At 37.9% G+C, this 15,651-nt stretch overlaps 1 protein-coding gene across 1 annotated transcript; it reads left to right on the plus strand.

Moving 5' to 3' along the window:
- Positions 1-5,817: 5,817 nt before the first annotated feature.
- Positions 5,818-14,343, plus strand: LOC125484577 (FAS-associated factor 2-like; the record flags this gene model as incomplete). Its single annotated transcript, XM_048603952.1, has 4 exons — positions 5,818-6,017; positions 7,426-7,597; positions 8,133-8,276; positions 11,180-14,343. Coding segments are annotated over 4 exons (699 nt in total), but the record flags the coding sequence as incomplete, so codon positions are not given.
- Between the last annotated feature and the right edge of the window lie 1,308 nt (positions 14,344-15,651).

Here is a 15,651-nt window from a genome sequence, read left to right on the forward strand (position 1 = left end):
TGATCATACTGTATACGTCTCTGATAATTGTTCCTAGTGCCAACAATAGTTTCAATGACTGCCTTGTAGAAACATAGAAAAAGGAGCATAAGTAGTTATTTGGTCATTTGAGTCTACTCTACCATTCAGTATGACCATGTCATGGTTGATCATCCTACCCAGTACCCTGTTCCTGCTTTCTGCACCAGTCTTTGATCCCTTTAGCCTTAAGAACTATATCTGATTCCTTTTTGAAAATCTTCAATATTTTGACCTCAACTTCTTTCTGTGATGGAGAATTCCAGAGGCTTTACACTTTGAGTGAAGCAGCGCCTCCCCATTTCCATTCTAAATGGCCTATCCCAAATCCTTAAACTGTGGCCCCAATTCTGGATCCCTGGTCAGTGGGAACACGCTTCCTGTTTGTCCTGTCTGTGTCAACTAAGTTGTGTTCAATAATTACCTATAAAATCTGCAGCATAATTCCGTGACTTTTTATACATTATCATATCGTGTTCTGTGTACACCTTGCCTATGGTGCTGTCGATTAGTTTTTAACTTCTTTATTATTATTGAGTTCTCGGTCACTTTTTGCTTTCCTTTAATTATTTATTTTATCTGTTTTTGTGAACTGACTTCCTTTTTTGCCTTGCTCCAAAGAAGAATGAGGAGTGCTTGTACTGAAACAACATACAAGATTCTGAGTAGATGATAAGAGGATGTTTCCCATCATGAGGAAACTTAGAAATAGAGGGCACAGTCTCAAAGGATGGGGTCTTTATTGAAGGTGGAGATGAGAAATTTCTTCTCTCAGGTCTTCAATCTTTGGAATTCTCTTATCCAGAGAGAAGCAAAGGCTTGGATATTGAATATGCTTCAGGTTGAGGGCAACAAAGTTTTGACTGACGAGAGTTTTCTGGTCATTGGAAGTGTGCGGTGAGGTGGAAAGGGAGTGGAGTTAAGGCCATTATCAAATTAGCCATGATCCTACTGAATGGCAAAATAGACTGAAGCAGTCGGGCTCCACCTGCTCTTTTTTTTTTTTCCTGACAGTTATGATAATGTACTCTTTGCACCAAGGCATGTCCTTGGCTTTCCATACACTTTCCGTATCTCTATTCTGATAAAGTCTTTATTTGGCCATAGCTACTTTTAGTTTTCAAGCTATTTATTATTGATATTCTTTTTTCCTTTGTCTTCCTTTTTTTTTCCTTCTTGGAATACTCCGTCCTCTCTTATAAGCCCTTTACTGCTTACAATATGTCCTGCCTAGTCCCTCTGCCTTTTTCTAATGACATTAAGCTTTCTTTGTTTTTGTTTTTCATTGGCATTTCTGCACTGTGGGGATTCTATCAACTCATTGAGTCTGTACTAATCATCCAAAGAACATCCCACCCAGTGCCCACCCCAATCCCGCATTCCCATAACCCTGCATTGGGATTTTACTATGGCTAACACTGCTAATGTGCATATCCCTGGACATTATGGGCAATTTTGTTTTACCGATCCATCTAACCTGCACATCTTTGGACTGTGGGAGGTAACTGGAGCACCTGGAGGAAACCCACACAAACATGAGAGCCTGGAAATTCCACACTGTGTCTTTGTTTTTTCACTCTTCATAGCACTCCATTTGTTAGTTTTTCTGTCTGGCAGATCCTTTCCATTCTCTTCAAACCCATGTTTTAAAGCTATGGCTAGTTGGTCTCCTGCTGCCAGTCCTTGCCTCAAATCCTCACAGAACAATTCGAAATTACACTCTGTACAAGTCGTTCAAGTTGTTTGTTACCAACTGAAAAGCTAAATAGTCTCCTCTTACCAAGTATGTTCCTTCCCATTACCACCCTTGATTTTTATTTCACTTCCATTTGCAGAAATTATGCTTCCTAAATATTTGAATTCTTGGAGCTGTTCTAGTTTTCTTCCTTTTGTGGATAAAATAATATTTATTGGTGGCATTGTGCATTACATTACCATGGTTTTCCCTTTCTTTCATTTCATTAGTCATTTTCACTCCCATTCCAAAATTCCTGCCTGCTGTTACTGCTGTATCCACTAGTTCTTGTGATTCTTCTGTTTTTGTTTTCAAGTGTTTTACGTAAGAACTAGGAGCGGGATTAGGCCATCTGGCCCTTCGAGTCCATTCCGCCATTCAATACGATCATGGCTGATCTTTTTGTGGCCTCAACTCCACTTACCCACCCTATCACCATAACCCCTAATTTCTTTACTGTTCAAAAAATTACCTATCTTAGCTTTTAAAACATTCAATGAGGAAGCCTCAACTACTTCACTGGGCAGGGAATTCCATAGATTCACAATCTTTTGGTTGAAGAAGTTCCTTCTCAATTCAGTCCTAAATCTGCTCCCCCTAATTTTGAGGCTATGTCCTCTTGTTCGAGTTTCGCGCTGCTTCTATCTTACCTATTCCGTTTGTAACTTTGTTTCGAGAAGATTCCCCCCCTTTCCCCCCCCCCCCCACTCCCCCAATCAATCTTCTAAATTCCAATGAATATAATCCCAGTCTACTCAATCTGTCCTGATAAGCTAACCTTGCCAACTTGGAAATCAACCTAGTGAATCTCCTCTGCGCCCCCCTCCAGTGCCACTACATCCTTTCTCAAGGAGACCAAAACTGCATGCAGTACTCCTGTACAGCTGTATACAGCCCCTATACAGCTGTATAGGGGGCCTCACTGGCACCCTATACAGCTGTAATATAACCTCTCTGCTTTTAAACTTACCCCACCAGCAATGAGGGACAAAATTCCATTTCCCTTAATTACTTGCACCTGCATAAGGACACTCAGCAAGCTACAGTTTTTTTACCTTTCTAATAATAGTCCTTTTTACTGTTATTCCTACCAAAATGGATGACTTCACATTTATCAACATTGTCCTCTATCTGTTAGACCTTTCCCCACTCACCTAAACTATCTATATCCCGCTGCACACTTTGCTCCACCACTCATCTTAGTGTCATCTGCCAACTTTGACACACTACACGTGGTCCCCAACTCCAAATCATCTGTGTAAATTGTAAACAACTGCGGTCCCAACGCTGATCCCTGAGGCACATCACTAGTCACTGATCACCAACCAGAAAATAGCTCATTTATCCCCACTCTTTGCTTCCTGTTAGTTAACCAATCCTCTATTGTACTAATACATTGCCCTTAACACTGTGCATCTTTATCTTATGCAGCAGTCTTTTGTGTGGCACCTTGTCGAATGCCTTTTTAAAATCTAGATACGCCATGTCTACTGGGTGCCCGTTGTCCACTGCACTCATAATGTCTTTGTAGAATTCCAATAAACTAGTTAAACATGACCTGCCCTTCATGAACCCATGCTGCGTCTGCCCGTATCTAGATAGGTAATTTCTATCCAGATGCCTTGCTATTTCTTCATTGGTAGATTCAAGCATTTTCACCACTACAGAAGTTAGGCTAACCGGCCTATAATTCCCCATCTTTTGTCTGCCTCCTTTTTTAAACAGTTATGTCGCATTTGCTGTTTTCTGATCTGTTGGAACTGCCCCAGAGTCCAGCAAATTTTGGAAAATTACCACAAGCGCAATTGCTTTTGCTCCTGCCATCTTTTTAGAACCCTGGGATGCTTTCCATGAGTGCCAGCAGACTTGACTATCTTTAGCTTTGTTATCTGCAAATCAAACTGATGTCATTGTCAAACCCCCCTCAAAAAATTCTCTGTATTCTGTGTCCTCAAACATTTCTTTGATCATTGTTTTCCATAGACATTGAAGAGACTATGATAAACAGCGCTCTTGCTGAACTCCTCTTCCAATTACAGTTGCTTCCGTAGCTACTTGCGCATTGCTGTTTGTCCCGTGCACAGATTTTTCTTCTGAATTGTCTACTTTTTCCAGGCTACCCCTGTCAAGGGTTGAATCTAGCCAAAACAAAATTGGCAAAATAAGTATATAATTTCTGTCCACACTTTAAACTGCATTCATTCATTAATTTTATGCTGATTGCTTCTCTTGACCCTTCCTCTGTGTGTAAACTAAGCTGGTTATTTGTATCTTTCAAACCACTCAGTGGCTTTGTTATATTTCTTAACCGATGCATCAATAGTCGGACTAAATGTGATAGTTAGAGCATCAGCATATATTTCCAATGTCTTTTGTTTTAATGAATTGTAAATATACATAGAACAACTGCCTGCTTTGCCTTACCACAAGATGAATTATTTTTCAGATTTCTTTTCTGGTCAATAATAGTATTTGTAGCAAGTGCTTGATTGAGGCAGTAGTTTAACAATGGTACAGTTAATTATAATGAGATCAAATGAAGTGACATCAGTAAAAAACATTGTATACTTTACATAACAAGTGTTGCAGAAGCTGAACATTTTTATATTATGTGATCTAGAGTCTTGGCAAGAACTTTGCTTGATGCATAGTGAAAATGAATTTCCCATCAAGATATCAATGTGAAAATTATGCTAACTTTTCCATTTTAATTTGCATCGTTAATAAGGAAAATCCATATTCCCATTAAATTTTAAATAGCTAAGGATTAGGCTTTTATGGTCTTTTCCATACACTCTTAATGGAATGAGAATCATTTGTAGCAACATTATTTGTTTTGCTATGACAGATGTTGTATCTTTATTTTTTTCTCTCCCAAACAATGTTGACAACTTCATTGGTGAACTTAAGAAAAATTTGGAGATATTCTAATTGAATTTCCACATCATATTAAGTCTTGTGGAGATCTTTATTTTCCAAATTGATTTTGTGTAATATAATTGAAAAGTCCTCATAGTGACATAAGACCTCAAGTTCTGCAACATCTCAGTTTTGCATACAGAAATAGTAAGAACCGCCGATGCTGGAGTCAGAGATAACACTGTGCAGCTGGAGGAACACAGCAGGCCAGGCAGCATCAGAGGAGCAGGAAAGCTGACGTTTCGGGTCAGGACCCTTTTTTCTGAAGAAGGGTCCCAACCCGAAATGTCAGCTTTCCTGCTCCTCTGATGCTGCCTGGCATGCTGTATTCCGCCAGTTCCACACTGTTATCAGTTTTGCATACAATGATTTTGACAATTTGAACCATGTCCAGAAAGATATGCACTTTTTTAGAAATGAAAGTTTCTAATTTCCTCAAAGCAACAGCAGGTGCAAATAACATAACATAACATCTCTTAACTGAAAGAGTTGGGGCTTGCTGGAGGGCCACGTGAAGTTTTATAAAATGATGTTTTTGGTTAAGCCATATTTGTATAAACTGTACACTTGTATTGAGTGGCCAATTTGTGCTGTTTTAAACTGAGCAGAAAGCTTTAAGTGTCGAGTTGCTTATTTCAAGGAGGCAGTTATTGCAGGAACGTGGGGAAGACTCGGGATGTAAGACAGGCTGGATTGCTTTCAGAAGACTCACATAGACTCAAAGGGCTAACTGACCTTTTTCAATGGTGTCTGAAAGAACTGTGGATACTGTAAATCAGGAATAAAAAAAGAAGTTGCTGGAAAAGCTCAGCAGGTCTGGCAGTATCTGTGAAGAAAATAACAGTTAACTTTTTGGATCCGGTGACCCTTTCTCAGAACATTTTGAAAAGTTAACTCTGATATTTTCTTCAAAGATGCTGCCAGACTTGCTGAGCTTTTCCAGCAGCTTCTGTTTTTGTTTCTTTTTTCAGTGGTGTATTGTTCTTTTGGTCCTTTAAGAGGTCAATATGAAAAAATGCTAATTTATGCTTTGTGCATTGATTCTGTATGCAGGATTCACAGTCTAAATTTTGGTATAGGGTAACAAGACAAAAAGTGAGAAACTATAATTATTTTAATAATGAAACATTTTTCAAACAAGCTAACATGTTAGGCTATATATTTCAGTGTCTCAAGCTTTACGAGAGAACACCTATCCATTTTTGGCAATGATTATGCTGAAAGAACAAAGAATGATGGTAGTCGGTCGTTTAGAAGGTCTTCTTCGGGCTGAAGATTTTGTCAATCAACTGACCTTTATTATGGATGCTAATGCTACATACTTGGTAACAGAACGACTTGATAGGTATACGGAATATTACTTTGTTTCTGTAAGGAAATGTTGCTGTCAATTTTATATAGAATGTTGTGTTTAGGTAATAAGACAATGTTGAAGTGTGTTTGGTTATCTGGGAGTGATATATCTTCAAACTAGTTCTTACCTTTATTTTTTTCATATATAGTAAGATTAATATTGGAAATAAACCACTTTCAATTGTAAGTAGACATTCCCAAGTTGGGATTGGCACAGCTAAGTACTGTGTAAATCCACCTCTCTGTCCAAAAGTAGTCTCCTCTTGCAGAAGTTCGATCAGTTAGGACTGACCTTAAACTCGTGCTTCAGTGGTAAAAGACTAATTTCTAACTTAATGTACCATGAGCAAACTTTATTACAATGTGTGTAGCGGTTGTTAATTCTAGTTGAAAAGACTGTGGGATAAATTATATATTTAAATAAAATCAAATTTTTAATTTTTTAACTAACTAAAGATTTTAAATGAGCTGCACCATTGGGAAGGGAATGAAAGAGAATTCAATGAACTTAAAAGTTTTGAGATTGAACTTAAAATGGGAATTTATAACCCTTGATATATCATTGAAGCTCTTTAATTTCCTTGGATCCAATAAACTTTGATTAAAATTCACTCCGCATTGGTACACTGAATTGATGTCACTGATTGTATGACTGACGACTGGTCTGGTGCCTGAGGTGACTAGAAGTTGAACAAATATTGTGATGATGCTCATTAGCGAGAACAGTTTTCAGTAACAAATCACATGCTTTGCTGGTTATACCTTCAAAAGCAAGGGATTTTCTTCAGGTGGTGACTGCTATGAGGCAAGTGGGGGAATGAAAAACAGTGGCCCATTTTATTTTTGAGCTCTGTATACCTATTTTGATGTAGTCTGAAGGAAATTCATTTTTAACCATTATTTCCAGAGAATCCCTAACAGTGTGGAAGCAGGCCATTCACCCTCCGAATAACATCCCATCCAGATTCACTCCCCTACCCTAACCCTGCATTTCCTATGGCTAATCCACCTAGCCTGTGCATCCGTGGATACTTTGCGCATTTTAGCATGGCCAATCCACCTAACCTGCATATCTTTGGGCTGTGGGAGGAAACCGGACCATCCGGAGGCGATCCACACAGACAGAGGAGAATGTGCAAAGTTCACACAGACAGTTGCCTGAGGCTGGAATCGAACCTGAGTCCCTGGCGCTGTGAGGCAGCAATGTTAACCACTAAGCCACCGTGCCACCCATGAAAATAAATTTATTTTTTGCTGACGCCCAAATGCTTCAGTCAGGATTTGCTGCAGCTTGAATTGGAATGCAGTGTTAATAATCTGACAGCTGATTGTATAAATATTATTAGTTTGAAGCTGATTACATGAATATTTGATACTCTTGTACTACCTTCGATCTACAGAGAGGAAAGGAATCAGACACAAGTGTTAAGACAGCAGCAAGATGAAGCTTATTTGGCTTCACTTCGTGCAGACCAGGAAAAAGAAAGGAAGAGAAAGGAGGCACAAGAAAGGAGGAGAAAGGAAGAGGAAGATGTCAGGCAACAGTTACTTGCTGAAGAAAGAAGGCAACAAGTAAGCAGTGTTCCTAGTTAAGAAACTGCATGAATCTGTTTACTCTGCTTTCAGTGTAGGCATATGTAGAATTATAAAAATTTCTATATGGATGTGGAGGTTTAACTGCTAACTAATGGTTTCCTCATGACTGAATTGGTTAAGGCAGAAAGTACTTGAATCATGTAGATCAATATGGTTCCTGGTTCAATCCCTGTTTTAATTTACCTCCACTGTGTTTTGAATAGGAAAGCTGACCTCCGTACTAACAGGTTAAAAAGATTTAGGCAGGATTTTGTTTCTGTTTATTTGCATCAACAGCTATTGGAATACAGTTTTTAGCATTGGTTGAATACAAGATCTGATTGACTGGCGTTGACTGAAAATGGCCATGATTTGAACACTGCATGTGCTTCATCACCGAATGAATTTTGTTTGTAATAATCCATTTAATAATGTTAGAAATTTCGAGCTGATATTCATACCATCCTGTGTTAAATGTTATCTTGCAAATCTGTAAATTAAGGAAGAAGCATTTTTCTTTTTGTCATTGCAGAATTTGCAGGAAGAGAAAGAACGCAAGTCTGAATGTCTTCCCCCTGAGCCTTTTCCTGACAATCCAGACAGTGTTAAAATTGTCTTTAAGTTGCCAAATGATACTCGAGTGGAGCGACGATTTCTGTTTACCCAGTCATTAACAGTAAGAGTCTTCCAAGTTTCCCATTTACATAATGAAAATGTTCTTTTTTCCTTAAATAATGTTCCTCAAGTCCTTGGAAGTAGAAAAAAAACTTATGAAACGGCATTCAATGCAGTTTGTTATTGGCACTCCTATAAAATACAGTAGTTATTTTTAATTAACTGCAGTAAGCTGTTTTTGTAGTTGTAGGAAAAACAATTTGTTTAACTTTTTAAATTATTTGGTTGTGAGAAGTTGCCTTTAATGACTAGGCCGGCATTTATTGTCTATCCCTAACTGTTTGCCTGTGAGAATGTGGTAAGGAGCTTGATGTTTGTGAGGACAGCATGAAACAGGCAGATATGCTCGAACAGGTTGATGTTAGGAAGGAGCATGTGCTAGAAATTTTGAAAAACATGAGGATAGATAAGTCCCCTGGGCCAGACAGGATATACCCAAGGTTACTACGGGAAGCGAGGGAAGAGATTGCTGCCCCTTTGGTGATGATCTTTGCATTCTCACTGTCCACTGGAGTAGTACCAGATGATTGGAGGGTGGCAAATGTCATTCCCTTGTTCAAGAAAGGGAATAGGGATAATCCTGGGAATTACAGACTGGGTCAGTCTTAGGTCTGTGCTGGGCAAATTATTAGAGAGGATTCTGAGAGAGTATTTATTTTTATTTAGAAAAGCACAGTTTGATTAGAAATAGTCAGCATGGATTTGAGAGGGGCAGGTCATGCCTCATAAGCCTTATTGACTTATTTGAGGATGTGACAAAACCCATTGATGATGGTAGAGCAGTGGATGTGGTGTATAATAGATTTTAGCAAGGCATTTGATAAGGTTCCCCATGGTAGGCTCATTCAGAAAGTAAAGAGGCATGGGATTCGGGGAAATTTGGCTGTCTGGATACAAAACTGGCTGTCCAGTAGAAGACAGGGTGGTCGTAGATGGAAAGTATTCAGCCTGAAGCTCGGTGACCAGTGGTGTTCCACAGGATCTGTTTTGGGACCTCTGCTCTTTGTGATCTTTATAAATGACTTGGATGAGTAAGTGGAAGAATGGTTTAAGTTTGCCGTTGACACGAAGGCTGGTGGAGTTGTGGACAGCGTGAAAGGCTGTTGTAGGTTGCAACGGGACAGTGACAGGATGCAGAGCTGGGCAAAGAAGTGGCAGATGGAATTCAACCCGGAAAAGTGTGAAGTGATTCATTTTGGAAGGTCGAATTTGAATGCAGAATACAAGGTTAATGGCAGGATTCTTGGCAGTGTGGTAGAACAGTGGGATCTTGGGGTCCACGTCCATAGATCCTTCAAAGTTGCGACCCAAGTTGATAGGGTTGTAAAGAAGGCGTATGGTATGTTGGCTCTCATTGACAGGGGAATTGAGTTTAAGAGCTGCGAGGTTATTCTGCAGCTCTATTAAAACCCTGGTTAGGCCGCAGTTGGAATATTGTGTTCAGTTCTGGTCGTCTCATTATAGGAAGGATGTGGAAGCTTTTGAGAGGGTGCAGAAGAGATTTACCAGGATGCTGGCTGGACTGGAGGGCAGGTCTTGAGGAAAGGTTGAAGGAGCTAGGGCTTTTCTCATTGGAGCGAAGAAGGATGAGAGGTGACTTGATAGAGGTGTGTAAGTTGATGAGAGGCATAGATAGAGTGGATAGCCAGAGACTTTTTCCCAGGACGGAAATGACTATTATGAGGGGGCATAATTTTAAGGTGCTTGGAGGAAGGTATAGGGGAGATGTCAGAGGTAGGTTCTTTACACAGACTGGTGGGCATATGGAACGCGCTGCCGGCAGTGGTAGTGGAGTCAGATACTTTAGAGACTTTTAAGCGACTCTTGGATAGGCACGTGTAGGGTATGCAGGGTAGTTTGATCTCCAGTAGGATAATAGGTCGGTACAGCATCGTGGGCCAAAGGGCCTGTACTGTGCTGTACTGTTCTATGTTCTATGAGCTGCCATCTTGAACTGCTGCTGTCCATGTTGTGTAGGTACACCCACAGTGCTATTAGGAAGGGACTCATACCCAGCAACTGAGAAGAGCGGCAACGTAGTTCCAATTCATTTTGATGTTTGATATGGGGAGCTTGCAGGTGCTATATTGTTCTCCAGCACCTGCTGTCCTTGTCTTTGTCCTTCCAGTGGTTAGTGGTTTTTGTTGGAAGGTTCTCTCAAAGGAGCCATGATAACTGTGTCTTGGTAGATGGATGCAGTATATTGATGCAGGGAATGAATGTTTAACATAGTGGACTGTTTTGACCTGGATAGTGACAAGCTTTTTGAGTGTTGTTGGAGCTGCACTCCTCGGGTAAGTGGTAAAGTTATAAACTCTTTTTTTTTTTTTTCTTTCTTATGATAGTCTTAAGTTTTTTTTATTATATTTTCTGTATTCCAAATACTATGGCAACAAACCATGCAGCAAGGTTATTTAAACACTGGCCTCCACATGCAATATTTTTGTTCACAAATTGGACCTAAAGACTGTTATTTCAACAGCTGCTTGCAGGAGTTTGCACACTACATCTCCCATCAATCCTTTGGCCTTTCTAATCTTATTTCCGGAATGGCTGTGGCAGGAACAAAGCAAATTGCCTTAAAATAAAGGTGGTGAAAATTGGGCAGAGTTCCCAGTAGTTCAGTATTCAGTAATAGTTTCTTGACCTTGGCTTGTGTAGATTTTGTGGATGTCAGAATTAAACTTATCCACCCTCAAATAGTTGACATTCTGCTGGAAATCACCATCCGAGCTTATAAATGATTAATAGTCAGGAGAATGAAGTATTGGTATGTAGCTAGCACGCAATGAGTCAACTGAAGGAGAGATGGGAAAGAAAAGGAGAAAATATAGTTGCAATTTTTTAAATACAATATCAAAAATTGTTTCTTCTGGAAATTCATATTTTTTTCTTTCATTGCAGGTAATATATGATTTCTTGTTCTCCTTGAAAGAAACTCCTGAGAAATTTCAAATAGTTGCTAACTTTCCACGCAGAGTACTACCCTGTTTGCCCACAGAGAGAGAGCCAAATCCACCCACCCTGCAGCAAGCAGGATTGAGTCGCTGTGAAGTCTTGTTCGTTCAAGATCTTACCGATGATTGAACCAGAAGTTAACCATGGGATCAATTTTTTAATAGCTGCACAGTATAACGGATCACAGACTTTCTCACAAACGAGCCAAGTTTTTGCTGCGTTGGTTGGCAAATGTCTATGCAGCTAGGTCGCTCGCCATTTCCTGGGATGAACTGCACTGTCCATCACTATGCTATTTTAAAAAAAAAACTCAAAAGCCCTGCGATGTTGAGTGGTTTTTGATCAGAAGGCATAAAAGTAAATTAACCCATTTCTCTACCTGCATAGACCCTAGATTACACCATCGGAGAACCCTTACCCTTTTTTCTGCTAATTTTGTTTTCACATTTACCTATATTTATGTTGTATTTCTATTAAAATATGAAAAAAGAAAGACCAAAGGAGGGTTGGCTGTTATTGAATTGTTTGAACCGAGACTGGTTTAAGTTCTTAATTGCCATGGCTTTTGCTGTGGTGAAGCCTCAGTAAGTAGTTTGTCAGCCTATAGTGCCTGTGGTAACTAGAGCCTGCTCCATGTTTAATACCTGTGCAGGCTTATTGTACTCGAGGTGTAATTTATTCCAACAGTATAAATTAAAATCATTTTAGAATTTTATTGTGTTGAATCATTTTTCTATGCATATTTCTTTGTGAACCATTTTCTGTAATTTCATTACAATCGATGGTAGCTGTTTGGCCAAATGTACTGGCATTAAAAGATTATATTGTCTCCACTCATATTTGTTCCTTTTTGAGCTTTGTATCATGAGTAATGTTTAGCTTTTTAGTCTTTCTCAATTACTAAACTGACATGTACAGTTATTTGTCGATACTTCAAATTATTTTTTGTTAGCTTTTCTGCACCTATTTATGAAGTGCTGTAAATCTTCCTTAGAAAATAAAGATTTATTTATAGCTTTGTGTGAGAACAAGACCAACAAATTGGAGAATGACCCCCTTTGATAACATGTGCTTGATGGCCTTATGATTCAGTATATGTACTGTTTCTTCAACGCTGTTTAGTAGGGTATATTGTTTAGGATTATTGCACTTATTTCACTAAATGGCATCTTAACCATTTGCATGTTGTCCATTTGTTTCTTGTTCAACCAAGATGCATTATGACTTGTGTCTCAATCTTGAATAGATTTTGGGTGGTAGTTAATAATGAAACTACTTTACCACCAAACAGCTATTGGCCTTAATATCATTCAACTAATTCATTGAATTGTAATGATGTGATGACATTGGCGTTGCTCTCCTTTTATTTTTCGTTAATCCAGATAGGTTTTGTGGTATCTTTGAATACATATATAACAAAAATTGCAGATATAGTTTTAATCACTGCAGAGTGTGGAAGTTTTCATTATTATGGAGTGTGGATATACTCAAAGATTATATGCCTGAGTTTTCATTAAATGTGTATTATGAATGTTAATATTTAGTTTGAATTGAGTCTCGGTAATGAAATTGGTAGCTTTTAGATTGGGGGTGTTCATTTTGTCATTTCTGATTACAGGCAGTTGGCTTTGGATATTAAATGGATTTTTAAAATATACCTATAATGGTAATCAATATCATTTGCGTTTCTCATCCAAGGCAGTCAGTGCTTCAGTTGCTATAAGAATTTGAGTTGATTTTGGATGAGACCAGTATTGTAACAAAAAAGCAGTCAGTATTGGTTTTGTTAAAACCCTCAATGCTGTTGACTTAGAAAAATTTCAGGCTTGATTTTTCTTGGTGTTTATTTTTAGAAACTTAGTTGTGATGTTAGTGGTCATGATTTCCATCTTATTTTGTTATTATCAGTTACTGAATTATTTGCATTCCTTTACATTGGTGTAATTGAGCAGATGTTTGTTTTTGAAGATCACAGTCTGAAACAATGGAAAATCTTTACAGTCTGAATTGCTGTATGACCGTATAGGATGGGATCTATTGACAGCAATGATACTTACTTAAATGTTTGGGTATAACACTTAAATTTAAAATAGCCTTTAGAGGTTAGGAATTTAAGCAAGGAGTAAGTATTTACTGACTTGAGTAATGCTTTGCCCGTTTTGAAAATTTCTCCCAAAATATTGCAGCTTCAACATCTGTTTTGTTGTCCTGCTTGAATTCTGCCCTCTCATGCATTTTGGGATGTAAGTGTAATGTTCTACATTTGAGACTGGTACAAAGTACAGTGGAATAAGTTCCTGTTTTGACTGAAGGATTAAAATCTTGTGTTTCATACCAGAAATTTCCCCACTTGCCTTACAGTATCCACCCAGAAATGATTCACATTTTAACTGACAGTTTGGTAGCTACTTCTATAACTCTTGTCTTTTTTAACATGTGCAAATGAGAAGTATATTCCAGATCATAATACTTGTGAAGAGTCTGGAAAAATCTCTTTGAAGGACCACACTTTTTGAGTTACTTTTTATGTTTTTATAATGTTTATTGGATTATCATTTTTAAAAATTCAATTACCCAAAAAGTTGTGAAAATGCATTTTGTGAAATGTCTGGAATTTTAAAGTTATTTCTAAATTGTCAGAGGATAATCTTTCTGTATTTCATGTCATTTGTTGTAAATGTTCAGATCAACCTTTTTTATACCTGTCTTTGGACACTTTGAAATAGTACTAATTTTAAACAACTTCGTTCTGTTCTGACTGTGTGGTCTATTCAGATATATCTGTGATCTGTACCAAAAGGATTGTGAGCCCAAATTGCAACCTCATGCCAAAAGCTGCTGCTGTTGTTTTCTGTTCACTTAGAAATGACCAATTCAATTTCAAATCAAAATTCTCCATTTGTACCCCCTTCGCCCAAGAAACCATTCAAAAGATTAACAAGAATAGGGCATTGAGTGATACTGCATCTGGAATTAAATTCTGAATATAATTTTCCATGTTCATAATCTGAAATTGAAGAAATTGCTATGTACGATGCTGTAAGTTCAATACTCATCCCATGTCTTGTAACTTATTGAAGTTTAATGGAATACACATATTAACTACTTGAGGAATGTGTGAGTAATTTGTAATTTTTAATATTTTGTCTTGAGTTTATAAATGGTCAAATAGATTCATGTCTCTCAATGTTAAACTATTATTTAAGTTTACTTATCCATTGTTCTTATCCTTGTGTTCTTAGACCTTCATATACTGAAACATCATAAGTTTTTCCATTCCTACAAAGTTGTATGATAGAACAGAAGAAGGCAATTAAACAAATCTAATCTCTATCCCTAATTTTAGTATGCAAGTAATTGAATACATTTTTATATCAGCCTCCAGTTAGCAAGTTGAGTTCATTATTCGCAACTTGAACAGCCATCTCAGTACATTTGTGGCTGTATAGCTGTGCTGTTAAAAGTTTTTTGTTTGATTTTTACATGCATTAAACTGAGTCCTGTCTACCCCCTTGGGTAGACATAAGATTTCATATGCTTTTTTTTAAAGGAGTTGGGGAGTCCTGTGTTTCAAAATTGATCCCTTGACACTTTAACTAACTGTGAGTTGTATTGTTTAATCATTTATCTAATTGGTTTGTTACTGTGCACAGATTAGCTGCTATGTTTGTCTGCATTACAACAGTGCTGCACTTCAGAAGTACGTAAATGTCTATAAAGACACATTGGCATCCACTGACTTTGTCAAACGTGTAATATAAACCTAGTTATTTCTTTAAGTGGCTTCTTAAAGAGAACATTCCAGTTAACTGTCATGAGTTAAGTCCCAGGTTGAAAATGTTCACTGTTGCAAGTTCCGTAGCACTGTGAATGAATGTGTCCCATCAGCAAAAGTGCACTCAACCTCATTTTCCAGCTTTAGCATAGATCAAACTTAAGCTACAATATAATGCCACTATATAATTTAAATCTGCCTTGAAGTTAATGTGCTTTAATTTTTTTGAATTTTAGCTGAAATGGTAAAGATTGTACAACTTTACTCGGCCCCCAAAAGGAAGCAGAGATTCAGTTCCTCTGACAAATAAGGCACCTAATTAGATTCTGACAACAAGGTACCATGAGTTTCATATCGGGAATGGAAGTACTACATTTCAAGTTCATGCCAAAGAATCTGTTATCATCTGGTAGTAATTTGATTTTGGTACAGCTTCTACAGTTCTAAATTGTCTAAGTCTGAACATTGGCTATGAGTACATTTGTTGAAAAAGTATTGAGTGTATCCTTATTTTGGATATTATTTTAAGTGAGGAGAAAATAATTCATGAATTACGTGTACTTTCCAAAATGGAGATTCTAAACAACTTGGATTAAGAATGCAGAGTTATATTGGACCCATTGGGTCGCATTCTTAATCGCAT

The sequence above is a fragment of the Rhincodon typus genome, chromosome 12, assembly GCF_021869965.1.
Source record: "Rhincodon typus isolate 14 chromosome 12, sRhiTyp1.1, whole genome shotgun sequence".
Classification (NCBI taxonomy): domain Eukaryota; kingdom Metazoa; phylum Chordata; class Chondrichthyes; order Orectolobiformes; family Rhincodontidae; genus Rhincodon; species Rhincodon typus.